The 17,716-nt window shown below is 32.3% G+C and overlaps 1 protein-coding gene across 3 annotated transcripts in view; it reads right to left on the minus strand.

Moving 5' to 3' along the window:
- LOC143223636 (acid phosphatase type 7-like) overlaps nucleotides 1-17,716 on the minus strand; it is a 50,192-nt gene that overhangs the window by 16,401 nt on the left and 16,075 nt on the right. For 2 of the 3 annotated variants that reach the window (XM_076451838.1, XM_076451839.1), the window contains 7 exons: nucleotides 16,701-16,883; nucleotides 14,780-14,805; nucleotides 13,463-13,560; nucleotides 11,045-11,116; nucleotides 9,235-9,349; nucleotides 8,323-8,436; nucleotides 6,757-6,885 (listed from right to left, as the gene is read on the minus strand). In XM_076451838.1, the coding sequence (XP_076307953.1) occupies nucleotides 6,757-6,885; nucleotides 8,323-8,436; nucleotides 9,235-9,349; nucleotides 11,045-11,116; nucleotides 13,463-13,560; nucleotides 14,780-14,805; nucleotides 16,701-16,883 (737 nt within the window). Of the gene's footprint in view, nucleotides 1-33; nucleotides 84-6,756; nucleotides 6,886-8,322; nucleotides 8,437-9,234; nucleotides 9,350-11,044; nucleotides 11,117-13,462; nucleotides 13,561-14,779; nucleotides 14,806-16,700; nucleotides 16,884-17,716 lie in introns of all 3 variants that reach the window. The other variant, XR_013012987.1, reaches the window with a different exon arrangement.

Here is a 17,716-nt window from a genome sequence, read left to right on the forward strand (position 1 = left end):
TTTATACTATAACTTTTGATGCACTATGTGTACCTTCATATCTTCAAAAATTAGGTAGACTTTTAGTGAAGATCAAGTGTGTTCTGCAAGAAACAAACAGATTTTTAATGAAGTATTTTTACATGAAATTTGGTTATGAAAATATCAAATCTGTTTTATTACTAGTCTGAATGCAAAGTTATTTACATCTTATGATTAAAAAAACTATTCTTTATCCCAAACACCTCAAATATTATTTGTATAAGCTGTAAAACCTCCTAAATACATTTCAAACATTTGTTATCAGTAAAACTTTATATTGTGTCTGTTTTTTTCACTATCCTAACTATATGGGGTCTGTCAATTTGATTGAACTCATAAGCACAATAAATAATTGGGAAATAAACATAAATTGTGCATTTTTCTTTCTAGAATGACTACAAATTATAAACATGAAAACTCTAATGTTTATAGCCTAAATAGCTTAAATCTCATGACATTATACATTTATATATACACTTATTATTTTTATTATATTGACCTTTAAGTCATGCCTGGCTAGCAATATCTGTTGAATTGACATGGTATATACAAACATGTATTACCATACCCAATAATATTAAACTGGCTTTTGTAGTCTTTACAAAGTGACCTGTTTTGGCTGTGCTTTAGCAGGCTAGTATTTTTTTAAAATATAGTCACATTTAAATTATTATAACTTATATATGTATAGGAATTATTACTCTCTGCAGACAAGTTTGTCAACTCCTTTTCCTTAAAACAATTATATCATCTAGTTATAATGCCCTTTGCACTCATTTGCCATAGGTTGCTAAGCCTTTTCAAGTTTTGCACGTGGAAGATATGAAACAAAATATTTGTTAAGATTTTGTATATGCATTTGAAATAACCAAAAATCACAAATAATTACACAAATACCATAAAATTCTGGTATAATTTATCAAGCAGATTAAAGATTCAACTTACCTGATTGAAATCTTGGTTGAAAAGTACAAGTTGGCTTCTCAGCACTTTGAAATGACTGAGAAACCCATTAGGGGAATATTTTGAACTTTTGATTGCTTATTCCCAAGTCGTATATTGAAGTAAGTGTATACAAGGGACTGTTTCCAAAAATGGAAATAAGTAAGCAGGCCACTGTGTTTGATTCAGTGCATAAGTTATATCTCAATAAATTGAAAAGAAATGAGGTTCTTAGTTTATATTCTAGCTTGTCAATATTGATAATTTGAGTTCCTAATTTGCACGAAACTACAGACTTTGTATTTAGACATCATAAACATATCATTTGAATCAATGCTACATTCAACATACCACATGAAACACGAACATCAATTTTTAGGTTCGTTCTCTAAGTATTTATTTCTAAGTTAAGAAATTAACTAATAAATAATACTAAAACTTGAATTCTAATCTACAATTTGATACCAAACACATTCATATAAATTCATTAATAGTACTTCATTAAAATTCTGAATACAAATCAACAAATGTGGCCTTTGACCCATGACCTATTAGTATTAATAATACTAATTGAGACTTGAATGTTGGAGATCTAAGCTATACAATGCTTTATGTATGATGATTGTTACAGTGGCAGGTCTGTTCTCTATTAGTGTACAGTTACAATGAAGTTATGTAATTCAAGCATTTGATTTATCCATATGTTGAAAATAAATCATAACATGTCCACATGCAATCTCAATTTCATACTTACTCACACAACAACATAGATCCAAATCTAGATCTATCTACACGTAGACTAATCTAATAAGCTCTAAATTTCAGATATGTGGTGTGCTAGCCAAATGAAAAAAAGCCCCCAGAGAAGAAATTGGCTATTATAGCATTCAGCATTTGCTGTGAATGTATTTGTAGAATACACATGAAAAACATGAAATAAAGTACTTACCTAGGTCTTTTTCTCTATTTTGTTGCAAACTGTTAAGGACACTTAACCCTACTTTTTTTACACTAATGGTACTACTGCACTAAATTTTTATTTAATTGAATAATGCACTAAATAACACAGAACAACAGCATGCAAAAGGCAGCCAATGTCCTAAAGGTACCACAGTCTTTCTGGCTTTCTAACATTTGACATGAGCCATTAAAAATTCACTTAAGCTCATTGATTTGTTTCCTCTGGGAACATTTTAAACTGGAAGTGAAATAGAAACTTCTCTGTAAAGACAACAAGGAAATGGAATACCTCCACTGACAGACTAAAACCTTGGCTTTTTATTGGTTATAAATGATATATTATTAAATATCTGGAAGAACTATTGGCAATTTCTGACAGAAAGGATCTGAGGTGGGCTTGGAAAGTGAGGACTGATTTTCTATCAAATGGTTCTGCAATCAACTACAATTGAAATCTATAAAATTCATATTTCGTCTGGGCAATGACATCATGGGCAATGAAATCAATCTACTGTGTAATTTAGATTTAATAGTTCTTGGAGGGTAGTAAATAAATCAGAGAAGAGGGGGTAATTTAAGAGCAAATGTCACAATTCTCATACTGGAGCAAATTGAGGATTTTTTTTAAACTATTGCCTCATGAAATTAAGAATTTAAAGCTTATATAATGTTAATTTTTATTGTTAGTTATGGTTCTAAACAAAGTTTATTTGTATTTCATGAAAAAAGTAGTTTAATTATATTTTGAATGTAACTCACTAAAACCTCCCAACTTGCAAACAAAACGGGTAAGGTTATAAAAACAGATAAAAGATAGAATGTACAATGGGTATCAAAGGGGAACAGTAGGATGATGATTACACAGACATAAGTTTTTATTATTTTTGATTTACCCTTGATCAGGTTAATGATGAAAAGCAGAATTCCCCAAAACCACTAATATTTATTTTTTGGTCATTCTTATGTTGATTTGATACCTTATATTGATGCAAGTTAACATTTTCCTAAATTACAAATGTATTTCCAATAATGGATATTCCTCCTGACACTGATTGTTATTACTTAACCACAGGGGATTCTTCTTTGCCCATCTGAGCATTAGTCTTGATTTAGTCTTGTTTGCTCAAGTCTTTTATGTCCGCACTCAATAACTGTCTTGTGGTGCTCTCCACCTACTTCAATGCATTCTTTTATCCTAGTACTCTACTTCAGCACTTCATTCTGATAATGTTATTACTTTTCTTCAAGACTGATGTCATTCTAGTTCTAACACTGGTTCTTAGTTGGGAGAAATGGTAAGAGAATGTTGCTTATAGCTAGAATCTCACATTAAGAAAGTAGTGGAGCTGGTGAGGGCATTAACCATACAGAAAGCACATGCAAAGATGGGGGAACCATGCTATGTCCAGAAAGGGTATGCTCTTCATCCTGTACTTAGTTCTTGTATTGTGGACAGAACTGTACATGAGTGATCAGTACTACACAAGTTGGAATTAAAGGTCTTGCTTCCTATATCCCATGTTGGTAAAGAGAGCAACATTGGATCCCAACCTGTAACCATAAAGTGATGTATTGCAATGCACCAGAATCACAAAGGGAAAGTAAGCAACACCAAAGTGGACAAACCTTCTCATCCACCTGAATAACCCCAAAAAGCAACATCTTAGGCTTGGAATGATAGGATCGTGTATGCCTTATTCAACCAAAGGATCAAAACTCATCTAAATTATGAACATTCACTCCCATTTACCACAAATGAGTGAGCAAGACGTCTTCCACTTGCTCCTGGAATTACGGGGAGGACATAGAACAACTGTGCTCAATCAGGGACCCAGGATGGGAATACTCTGCATCCAGAATTACAAGAAGACAGTAGTGGGCCTCCTTCCATGAACAATATACCACAGAAATATTAATCAAAAAGAAGGGAAATGCACACCTCAACCAGATAGTCAAGCATCAAACCTGAACCAGTATTACAAGCAGGCTCTTATGTATACTAGTTTCGCTCTTACCAACATCTGGGAAAAACATCCAGGAATGCAGCTAGAACAACCCTCAACATCACCTTCTCATCCAAGAGTGGAAATATTCACCCAAACACTCTAGAAGAAAAGTCTCTGTTTACCACCTCTTACAGACCAATAAAAGTATTACTTTTGTTCTCATCGCAAAGGCATGAAGGAATCATATAATGCCCACATTCTCACAAGAAAAAGAACCATCCGTGAAGTGAGGGAGTGAGATATGAGTAAGAATGTGACATTTTATTCTATAGCATTGAGCATGATATGAGACAACTGATCCCTACTAGGAGATGAAATAAAAAAATAAATAATACCCAGACTTCTGGCATATTGAATCCGTGCAAGAATAGATGTCACAGTCCCAAAAGGGAAACCTGCCTGGGTTGTATCTGAAAATAGATTAAGGAAGTGATAGTCCAACAATAAATAAAATGTTGCCAGCAGTAACCATACATCTGTGTGCAAAGTAGAATGAAATGAAGGGGACAAGAAAACTCATATGATGTGGCAGAACCCATTTTAAGCCTACAAGAGTCTGAAGGAAAAACTCAGAATTGCAGTACTTGACCATGTGCACCACAAATACCAACAGCGGTGGGACTCCACTGTTAAGGTAAGGTGCAGATAGGAGTTGACTATAACCAAGTTGCACATCGACAACAAAATCAACACAAATTAAGGAATGAATAACTTGTGAAGATAAATGACTTGCCACCAATCTCTTGTCTTCACAGGCCCAACAACTAAAACCTCTGAAGAAATAACCCAAATCTCTCATCACCCCTAGACCAATGAGACTCAAATAACCCTAAAACTAAGTTCCAAATCTTGATAAATTGCAAGAAATGAAAACCATACAGGATGTATTGATAATAGTGAAGAAGATGTAAACTGTATGACCAATTCTGATCCAAGAACCAGCAGAATGTCTGAACCTATTATTAAGATAACCACACCTCTAGAAATTCTTGGAACCAAGCCTCCACAACTCCTGAAGGTTTAAAATAATCACCAATGATGCTGGAAATCTGGGTAAGCAGTGGAAACCCTAAATATAGGTTGAATCAATTCTGGGTACCAATATACTGAGGATCTGATATCAGTGGCCAGTAGTCATGAATATGGGTGGACTATGACCCCTCCTGTCGGAGCTGAAAAAATTATAGACTCCAACAACAATTGGGAGAAATGGAAAAGCCAAAATTGAAACCCAAGTGCATGCTAATAATGGATCCAGCTCATACTCAATGAAGCTAACATAATGAAGTGAAAGGAAACAAACTGTTGAAATTCAGTTGAAAGTCTGTAGGTTTCTATTAGGGAACTGAGACTTATAACTCCAAATTCCACCTTAAAACACTGAAATTTTAGGAGCAGATGTAGTATTTGAGAGTTTGAAAAAGATGTCTTCACCTGATGGTGGTAGGTGAAATCATGAAGTTCTGCTAAGAGTCAAATGAGGCCTACTTGTCCATTCTTGTAACTAAGAAGTGAATCTTCCAGTGTGAACCACAATCTCCATGTATGGAGAAAAATACAACAAAATATGGTCCCAGACACTTCAGCCCTCAAGATGATTGCAAACTCAAAGGCACCTTACCCCAAAATGGCCTCCTTTTCATTTTTCATAGGTCATGTAGAGATTGTTAATTATCATTGATGAGAACAGCATTTTGTGAGGTAAAGTAAGTTTTTTGTTACAGCAAAGCAGCCTTAAGCCATCTGCTGCATCCACTCTAGGAAATCAAACTCTTGACCCTAGATCTGCGAGTTTGTAAACTTACGACTGACCCAACGGGAAACTGAAAATCCAACAAACTAAAAGAAGGCACAGGAAAAAGTGAATCCAAAGTCTGTCCAAAATGCCATGGATTGCTCTCAATTGCAACTTCAGAATCCTCTGGAGGATCATCACAGATCTAAATACATGTTTACATCTTACTACAAACACAAAATCACTGACAGTCTCAACTGAGAGTGAACTCCCACCCCCACCAATTGTTGTGCAATGCTAGGTAACAGAGGTGGAAGAGGAGAGATCCAGTTTGCCTCCCTGCAAGAAATAGCACCCCAAGAATTGACACCATAATTGGCTTGCCAAATGGAAAATTAAGAAAAACTTTTTGATATTATTATTATGAAATGAACTAGACAACAATAGTGTTCAAATTATATCCAAAAGGTGAAGAGTATTCCATGACAATTATTGCCAAGAGCAATTGAGTGGAGTATAAAAGACTGAAGCAAGAAAGACAAAAATCCAGTTAATGCTTAGATACGCAAAGAAAAATCTCTGGTAGTTAAGTAATAGCTATAAATGGCAGCAGAGGTAAGTATGTTTTGGAACTAAAATTCCTCATTTAACTGATCTGATGCTATGAATAGCAGATGAATCTAGATGGTAGAAGAACCATAACCTCAGCAAAAAAAAGAAAATAATTTTTATTCAAGTTAGATTACTATTATAAAAACATTACTTACAATTAACTGGAAAAGCAAATATATCTGATCTTTCTCAACCAACTATATTCAAAGACTTTGCTTCAATTAATATAATATGAACATTTTCCTACAAAGCATTTTAATACCATGCTTATAAGATAATAATAGTGAGGTGCACACCATTCTATGTTTCTTGTAATAAAATAAAGCATGCAGGTGAGTCCATGTGATTATGTACCTTAAATGCAAAGTACTGGTCAATAACTTTTTACTAGAAAACATTTATTGATGATTTGAACTTTAATAAGTTAAACTCACCTTTGTACACAAATCTAAGTTGATCCTTAATAAACAAACACTTTACCTTTCTGTCATAGACAGGCCACAACCGTTCATAAACATGTTCATGAGCCCACAATTCCAAGTCAACTCCATATTTGTAGAACAAATCCTCCAGTCCAAAAGCACGAATTACTGGAATCCCTTTGCGAATCTGAGAAAATGAGATCAAAGTTTAAATATTATTTCATATAATGAAATTATAAAGGCACAATACATTTCGTACCATAAGAATTGTTTTCTTGTCACTGCGTACTATAACTAGAAATGTTTTTGTACACGTATACCATAACTAGAGTTGATTTCTTCTACACGTATACCACAACTAGAGTTGATTTCTTGTGCACGTATACCACAACTAGAGTTGATTTCTTGTGCACGTATACCACAACTAGAGCCGATTTCTTGTGCACGTATACCACAACTAGAGCCGATTTCTTGTGCACGTATACCACAACTAGAGCCGATTTCTTCTACACGTATACCACAACTAGAGCCGATTTCTTGTGCACGTATAACACAACTAGAGCCGATTTCTTCTACATGTATACCACAACTAGAGCCGATTTCTTGTGCACGTATACCACAACTAGAGTTGATTTCTTGTGCACGTATACCACAACTAGAGTTGATTTCTTGTGCACGTATGCCACAACTAGAGTTGATTTCTTGTGCACGTATACCACAACTAGAGTTGATTTCTTGTGCACGTATACCACAACTAGAGTTGATTTCTTGTGCACGTATACCACAACTAGAGTTGATTTCTTGTGCACGTATACCATAACTAGAGTTGATTTCTTGTGCACGTATACCATAACTAGAGTTGATTTCTTGTACACGTATACCATAACTAGAGTTGATTTCTTGTACACGTATACCATAACTAGAGTTGATTTCTTGTACATGTATACCATAACTAGAGTTGATTTCTTGTACACGTATACCATAACTAGAGTTGATTTCTTGTACATGTATACCATAACTAAAGTTAATTTCTTGTACATGTATATCTTAACTACAGTTGATTTCTTATGTGTGTATTTTAACTACAGTTATTTTCCTGTATATGTACATTCTAACTACAGTTGTTTTCTTGTACATGTACATCATAACTAGAGTTGTTTTCCACCTACTGTCTGTATAAAATCACTTGTTTTGTCAGATAAGTTTTTGTGGTAAACAAAAATTATTAATGTTTAGTCTTTAGAGTGTAACTATGTAATAAGGTTATTTTTCTGAAACTGATGGTGTTATGGCATGCAAATCAAATAATTTTTAGAATCTCCAATTTGTTAATTGCACAGAGGAACAGTGTCATTAGTAGAGGTTCAAAAGTTGCTACCTGCCTTTACAACAATTATTTACAAAAAGCAAACACACACACACAGAGGATAAAATACCAACAAAATAAACTTAGTAAACATTGGCTTATTTTCTATTGTTATTTTTCATCACTATGTTTGGATCCAAAACCTTTGCCTACAAATAATGAACTTGTGAACTGAGCAACATAATAAGAGGACTTTAGTAGTTTTATCTTTTTATACACTACTAAGTTAAATCTAGATACTCATAGCTGACAACGTACAATGCTCTCTTTATGGGTGCAGTCATCTCCATCATCTGTACTACAATACATTGGTCTGTGCCCCATGGTGATGATCCAAGGTCTAGCTGCTCTGTTCAATGGCTTATTGGCTTCCTAATACATGAATTTTTAAGAAGTATTACGAATTAATTCACTGCTAAAAGCTTGAAACTGACAAATAAATCACACTAATGTTCCAATTCCTCTTTTGATTTCACTTCCAAAACCAACCAGTAACACACTTTTGAAAGTGTAGTAAATATTTATTTTGAAAACAATACTTTTGAATTTTGCTTGTGTGCAAAATTGTGCTGTATTAGTGTTTAGAAAAACTGTGACAAGGAAATAAATTAACTACACTATTTTTTCAAGTTACAAAATATAAATCTTATCTTTATAAAATCAAACATTTATACAGTGTATTTTCAAATTCTAAGAGCTATCTGTTACAATGACATCAAGGACAAACTCTATTGTTACAATGACATCAAGGACAAACTCTATTGTTACAATGACATCAAGGACAAACTCTTTACAAAACTTCTCTTATACTTCATCTTTTCGATGCTTAACGTCCATCCTTTAGCCAATAATGCAAATGATTTATAATTCTACCATTACTATAACTACATAGGATAGTAGCAATGTCACATCTAATACAAATTATTACTGAATTCTTTTTATAATGTTTCCAATGACATACTTTCACAAATTACAGATTATCTAACATCCACGTATAAACATAAGAAATATTATTATTTTACTTTATCCAATAATCTCAGATTAACTCTTATTTCTCTAGTTACTGCCCTCTACAAAGAAGATCTGATTTGTATTTCCTTCTAAAAGTAAAACTTTTATTCAGAAATATAAACTACTGTTTAATAACTCAACAAGTTAGCTTGCTTTCACCTTCAATTCTTTCTCTAACCATTTGTACTGTTCCACAATCTGCTTCCAGCCATATTGAACATAATAGTAAAATTCAGTTGAGAATGCAATGATGTGTGCTGGTCCAATGTCAAAACTATATTAAAAACATGTTACATATAATTATCAACAAAATAATAATAAACAAGAATCTGTTTTAGTGACAATATCAACATTATCGACTAGTCTAATGAAGCAACATTAAAATACAACGAGAAAAAAAACTAACATATGCTATTTCTAATTCTGTATGTGGAACGGTTCCCACAACAAACACTTCCTGAATTTCACTAATTAATTTTTGATTACACTTAATGAGCCACTGAACAACAGATCAATTAATAAATCCAAGAACTTCACTTATTAACACTTATCTTAAAAACTTGAGTATTTTGGGTTTAATGTAACAAATTATAACAGCTATTATCAGAAAATTCCGTAAACAACAAAATGCAAACTTGTTTGATTGTATGTATGTAAAAATACACACACACACACACAGTGATTTCAAGGCTTTATTTAACCAATTTTAATCACAAAATATAATATATTTCTGATGGAAGGAAAACTAAAAATTAGTGTGTATTAACAAATACATAAATATTTTTAGTAATTCTGAACACTTACTGTTAAAAACTAGGCTTAGCAACCGAAAGAAACTCTTATTTACCTATACACAAATATTAAACATTCCAGTTGACGAAAAAATGCAGACACAACATGAGAAAATCAGAACTTATTAAAGTGTGGACAAGTTTGAATACTTGGTTAGATGATAAAGCCTGCCTTGTTAATTATTCACCTATTTTTTTTATTTTTGGCTTAATTGTCATCCACTAATCTAATTTTATATTTGGTATCATTATGTCTCACTGCCACCCCCACCCCAAGTAAGGAAAACTGAAACTAAGACTGCAACAAGACAATGCATAAGTGTTGTTTTTAGCAGACTCCTTTTACAATCTTTCCAAAGTTAAAAATACAAAAGGATTTCACTACAGTGATCCTTGTATTCCAAAACAACAAATACACTTAAAACTTAGCATGATAACATAATCAATAAGCAGGCGTAAATTCCACTGAAGAAAACAGTTAAAGACAAACAAACTGTTTAACCATAAAACTCCTAGAGCCAATACTCACAGCATGATTTATAAAGTCATAAGTAACTAGTTAATAAAGGTTGTTTAAACCATAAATATTAACATTTATTGAATTAACTTCTTCAGTGGAAAAGTTCACCTTCTGATGAGCACCATCCTTTCTATTATTTTGCATATCTACCGTAAAACGACCTCATCTTGTTTATTTAAAATTTAATTACATTATCACTTTGCTTAAGTTAATAGCACTTTAATACTTCCATCACTTCATACTTGTAAGTGAAAAAAACAGTCTTAAAAAGCTTATCACCATGATACTTATTAATATACCAGTGTAACATTGAGAACAATGAATGGAGCTTTTCTTGGTTATCTGGAGAAGCATGTGTTAAAATAGGGTTGTTAATTTGTAATTCATAATGTTGCTAATTTCTAAAAAATATAGAATTAACTATCACACATGCTGCTTTTACTTACAACGTCTTCTGTAGCACAAATTCTCCATAAAAACAGAGGTTGTTAAATTTTCATCAACAGAGAAGATTAATACTGAGACTTGGTCTTTAACTGCTAAACTATTTACTGAACACATGTGAGAAACAGGTGGTTATTATTCCAACACATCTTGTTGCTTAATTATTCTCAAAAATATATTCAACTTTCAATTACACAAAAAGAACTACACCTACCTGTAAAAGTGGTTATTCAGCTTTCCAGTTTCCTCCACCATGGAAAACCGGTTTACATAATTAGAAAAGTTACTATAAAAAAAAAAAGACAATAATTACAGTTTCAAGAAATTAGCTAGTGGTATATTTAAATATTTAAAATATTACATGGTAAATTAAAACATTATGTTATACATACAAAATTTACATGGTGAGCTAAGATAACCAAATAATGGCAAAGTAAAAGAAGTTTAATAAAATTAGTTCCAACCATAACACAAAACCAATAATAACTATGGACACAGTGAATAAAATGGAAGCATCATACAACTGTATTCCTTCTATTGCATGAAACTGAGCTACATCAATGTACAGTTACATATTGACAGCTTACACAGTGATGAGGTGTCATCCAATCAGACAGTGACACATCAGCATAAAGCTTAAAAAAAAATGTACAGGATATTGTATTATTTCCAGCATTAGGATGGTGAATGTACACAATGATCCTAGAACAGAAATGCCACACAACAAACAAATTTTAATCAAATCTTCAATTGGTGAAAACAAATCCATTAAACAGATCAAGGTGACATTTCTTAATTCACAACAATTCAACAGAGAAATTTCCAATAGCCTACAGTCCTAAGTAAAAATGAAATTGTTACCTCCACAGTAAAAAGATACATATCAGCATGAAGTAAGAGTAATGTTATGTGTAGTTGCTTAAAAAAAACACTGTTTACTAAAGGTTAACTTCAAACAACAGAATGGGCAAAGGTGGCAAAGGACATGCCTTAGAGATGAATCCAATCACATTTGAATAATCTATAGTAACAATAATAGTATCATGGTTGAAGCATGCTTAGGGAAGGAAGGAATAATACATACATGTGCTGTATAACCAATGGTATTGGTGATCGACACAAAATTGATGGCATCCTGACTACTGAAAGGTTCATGTAAGATATGTTTGTTATTCTTTCAAGTACAAGATTAGTTAGACAGAGATTACTATTTCTAGCAAGCTGGTGATCCAGTGATAAAATTATACTGGGAATGAAAGAGCCCAATAGAACACTTGTATGTACAAACATGACCTTTGTATAGTCCCATTATGAATATTATAATATTCTATTAAAACCAATAAAGTTAAATTGTAACCAAAACTTGGATGAAATGTTGAGAATGAAACAGGGCATTTAAAAAATATTTCACACTTGCACATTGAAAAATTAGTACAGCATAATTCTTTGTGGATTGTTTTTTAAAAGTTTGCTCACCCAACCTAATAAATTTTTAATTTCTACATTTTACTTACCTTTATAAGAACAGATAAAAAATATAAATAAAAAACAAGGAATTCAGAACTGATACACAGGTCTTCTATTTCTTTCATAGTCAAAGTCTTGATAAACGTTAACCCTAATTTTTTGGCATGGCTAATGTTAGCACATTATTAAAATTATCCATTTTTTTCAAATATGCAATTTAGAACAAAAAAAGAATAACATGTCCTTTAACTACTAACATTTAACTGGCTTTCTAATTAATATATGTTTTAGAATAATTCCTTTGATGAGTGAGGCAACTTAGTGACAGCAAAGAATGAAATTACGGATATAATATTTCAAAACCTGTCACATGACTAAGTCACCCTTGTAAGTACTTCAGTAAATTTAAACCTTCTCTTTCTATTGGTCATGTATAATCCAATAGGAAATGTCAGAATTATTAACATATCTGGAAAGACAAAAAGGTGGGTATGGCTTTCTGATTTATGTATTAGTAAAGCAAGAAAACTGCAGACTGTAAACTTAGATTATGTCTTAGTAATGTCTATACTACAAGGATGTATGTTTCAATGTCAAATTTATTGATATATACTGATGATAAAGTAGTTTAACTGAATTTTCAAGTCAACTCTGTAAGAATATCATCAAAGGTTGGTCAAACTGACCAAGTTTACTTCCATAGTTAAACTGTGCATTGTACAATTAGTGAATTTCTTTTTTATTTTCTACAACAATATTTTGTACTGATGATAATTTGGTCATTTAGTTACATTTCGCATTGTTTGCATCACTTACATATTTCCATAACTACATACAAAAAATTTATATGTAACAAATTATTCAACTTAAAAACACTAGCATTTATTCATAATATAGAATATAATTTTGAGGATAATTTCCAAATACTATAAAACAGTTTAAATAACCATTATTTACAAAGATCCTTTTGATGTTCAGGCTTCATAACAAAGTTATATCAACTGAGGTTTTCTGCCAATAAAGATGTATTGCATCATTTTATGAAAAGTAAACAAGAGTTAGTCCATTCTGTTAAACATCAGAATAATCAAATACAAAATAAATAAAAACTCAGATACACATCAATACAGCTTTAATCTAGCTAGTTAACTATCCTTCTACTTACTAAGCTTGTTCGTGGTTTCCCACACAAGTCATGTAAGGAACATATGCTGCAACTGGTTCAACTTGTCTCATGAACTGATCTCCAACTTGAGCATCATCCTGTAAATTGTATTTTCCAATATAAACAGCATTGTTTTTTTTTTAACACTGCTAAACTTTCTACACTTCACTGATATCCAAGTGGCATGAGATTCAATTCTACAGTTCATTTTTTATTTTTATTTTTTCCATTTTGTTTTAGCTGCAAATACTCAAATTAACTATATGGTGAACTCATGTCTTTACCAAATAGCGCTCATTATTTGGTGAATCTGAGGCTTGAACCCCTCTAGGGAAATAAGAATGGGGCTTACTCCCACTGGAATTTTTGTGGCTGAAGCTCCCATAACTTGTATATAATGGTAAAGTGTGCCACCTACAGTAGAATGAGCAACACACCCATCCATTCCTAGTCTGTAAACTTGTAAATCGTAGTTAATGTTTTCATTTATTATTTTTGCACAAAGAGATATCTGTATGTATCTATCCATACTTTTGAGCACACAAACAGATGTTTTACAGCACCTCTTTAACCAATTCTGAGATCATTCTAGCCCTAGTAATTAGTGGAACTTGGTTCTCACTCTCATAAGCTAACACACTCAAGACCACAGTGCATTTCTTCATCTACTGGATTGAACCATAGGCCTCCAATTCATAATCTGACCATGTTTGCCTATACTTACAGTAAAAATGAATTCTCACTCTATAAAATGGAAACTCAAGCCAAGCATACATTATAAAACTACAGTATCTGGTATCTGTGTATTTATAAAGCTTGAACAATTTTGACAACATAATTAACTGACTCGTAATATATTATTTTATAACGACACTGCCAAATACGTGTACTTGTTTTATTAACAGTACAAACAAAATGTTTTTTGTTTTTGATTGTGTACTAATTTTCATGTTTTCTAACACATAGAACATATTTAGACACTAATGTCCACGTAAAATAATAATAAAAAAACTTGATCTAAAAGAACAATTTTAGAATGCCAAGGAATAGAAACTGATACTAAGTATCCTAATGGCTTTACATTGTGCAATGTTATTAAATACTTCATATTACAGTAGCTAATTAATTTTTTTTTATCCAACCCCTGTATACATCTAATTGCTACACATATAAAAATCTTAAATCTTATAAGTGATTTTGTACCTGTTAAATACCTGGTAAAGTGCAAATACAAGTGAAAGACAGCATATATAAGACTACAAAATAAAAGTACATATAATGATTTTAATTCTATAAGAAACAAACAGTAAAACTTACACTATCCATGTCGTAAGCAAAATCACCTGTAAATAAACAACAACAAATACAAGACTGCTTTATTTCACATTATTATGGGATAAGCTACTTTATTTGTTACTTTTCATCTATTACTCCAGTATCACTGTAAATGTATCATTTACAAAGATCATGAGTGACAAATTAATGTGCTAAAGTTTGGTTAGCAGGCTAATCTCTCTCTTTCTCTCTTGGAGAAAAAAGATTTTTGCTATTATCTTTAAAAGGTTTTTAAAGCTAACATTTATGGTACACAAAAGACATCACCTAACTGTGAAATACACTCCACAAGATGTCAGAAAGTGTTTTGTTTAACCGGAGCTCAATCAAGAACAGAGTATTTTGTAATCAAGTTCAGAGGTGTTGGACAAATGATTAGTTAGAATTATTACAAAAGTTCTCAGTTGAACTGTCGAGAAGGTCACATGTACTATGAACCAATTCAAAATAATACAAATTTGATATATTTATTTACAATATCATCTTGAAATCCATTGTACTTCAAAGTGAAAGTGTTGTGTTACGGGATGGACATAATTGACAATGATATTTAGGTACACTCTTAATATTCTTAGTCCTTTCATAGAAATCAAAAAACAAACACTGTTATTAGAGACTGTTCTCTTCCCATTACATAACCTCCACATTTTGAATTGTTCGTTATCACCCCAAGGAAGGTCCCTTATTTATACTGAGTACAGAAAATGGTGAAATGTAAGTCATCAGATAATACATTTCCAGTCATGCACTATTCACAATTTACACATACATATATAGTTTTCAGGTTAGTTGCAATATGTTACTAATGGAGATAGTTAAACTTTTGCCAATACTGAAGGGATAGGTCAGTTAAGACACATTCCGACATTTATTGTATTTTAAGACTCTGTCCTGTGCAATCATAGTTTTCTTGGGTAATTCACCCAGCAGTCAATGGCCAAACTTTTTCCAAGTTACAGACATTAACTTTTCATTATCTTCCGATAACAGGTTTCTTTCAGTACCCAATCAAAAGAAAAAAAACAACCCCTTGTTAAACAATCACCCAATATTCTACTCCTTTAAAAATAGAGAGATCAGTGATCTTATCACTTATCATTCAGACTAACCATGGTATGACTACATCTCTGCATTTAGAGGGAGAAGCAGTCACATGAAAAAGCATATGACTGATACATAATTTCAAAATGATTTTGAATAAGTAAGTTAGCAAGTCATGTGACAGTCAAAAAGCACATAAAATCATGCTATAAAAACCTTTGTTCACATATATCATATGGATAATGGAAGGCCTGGAGGTAAGACTGGTGAACTTTGGACATTTAATATAGCATATCCAAACTGCATTTTGTACGTGTCAATAAAATGCTATCCAATGTCTTGCAAACTAACCATGATATAACTATACCTCTGTATTTAAAAGACTGAAATAGCTACCTGAAATACCATATCATTAGCCTATTTTAAAAATGCCAATAAATAGTTTCTACAATTATGTGGAGAATATAACACTGGCCATTTAATCAATCAACTTCCACAATAATTCTACCTTTATTGGAAAATGACCATGAACTGCTCTGAATTTTGTTTTTGTTTTTTTGCTAAAAAACAGTTTGGAAATTAGTATTATAAAAATCATATAGTATTATAAGACTATCAAACATTCCTATCATTAGCAGAACATAAAAAATTTAATCTAAAAATAAAAAACCTTCAAACAAACATATCTCCTTCCCACACTAAACTTTCTTAAAACAAATTCATTTCTTTAGCTTCCAGATCTCGAAAATTTAATTTTCATTGGAATTAAACACATTTGATAAAAAAAGAAAGATCACCATAATTAGATGCTTTTTCCTAGATTTGTTGTGCATGTAGATGTTTCTAATAAATTGCAACTGACCAACATGAAGCACCACATCATACATTCCTTGCTGAACCTCCTTCTGAAGTCGTGGGAGTGACTGGGCATTGACATTCCCAAGGTCGCCAAATATAGCAAAACGAGGACTCCAGTCAGTACCTTTCTTCATTGTTGTAAACCAGTAGACGGCACTCCAACCATCTGTACTCCCACAATGATAACCTATTTCAGACAACTTATATCAATCAGAAGTGAAATGAACAGATGTAACACAGTGTTATTAAAGCATAAAAACATATTTTATATATTTATTAGATATTAATGGATTACTAGAAAATAAATTTTTTGTATGTAATGTCAATACTGATGATGTACGCTTCCTTGTATTATAACATTTTGAATACAAGTGTTCTTTACAACCAATATATAATGGGGTAAAAAAAATGCAAAATAAAAGGAACAAAAGCTATAATTTTCTATGCCAAAAATATATTTCTGACCCTTTCATGCATAAGTATTCTTGTTCACTGCTCAAGGAAGATGATGATATGTGAAAGACAATACCACTTCTGTATCAGATATACTCTTTGCCAAGACATAGATAAGGTGAGACTGAGTGATGTGGAGAAAAGGAGGAGCACATCTTATCGTGAGTAAAAGAAGGATTGTGTCCCAAAATGTAGAGTGAATAAGGAAAGATCAATAAGTCGACTTCAACCCAAAACTCAACTGCTGGGGCCTGGTATCCAAGCAATGTTAGTAAACAAGACCAAGCCATCTTTCCCTCAAGTTCAGTAAACCAGAGTTAGAATTATCACTACCAATTGGTGAATAAGGCATATATGATCATAATGAAATACAGATAAATCCCTCTCAAATCAAGCATACCAGAAACACCCCAAAGTCAGTATCACCTCCAGCATAAAGACACTGAGAAGGGTGTAAAACAAGGAAGCAGAATAATGACTAAGTGCCTTCATTGTGACCCACAACACAGGGAAGTTCAACCTGGACCAACAGAGTAGGGACACCCTAAACACGTGTGAAGATTTATA

The sequence above is a fragment of the Tachypleus tridentatus genome, chromosome 8, assembly GCF_004210375.1.
Source record: "Tachypleus tridentatus isolate NWPU-2018 chromosome 8, ASM421037v1, whole genome shotgun sequence".
Classification (NCBI taxonomy): domain Eukaryota; kingdom Metazoa; phylum Arthropoda; class Merostomata; order Xiphosura; family Limulidae; genus Tachypleus; species Tachypleus tridentatus.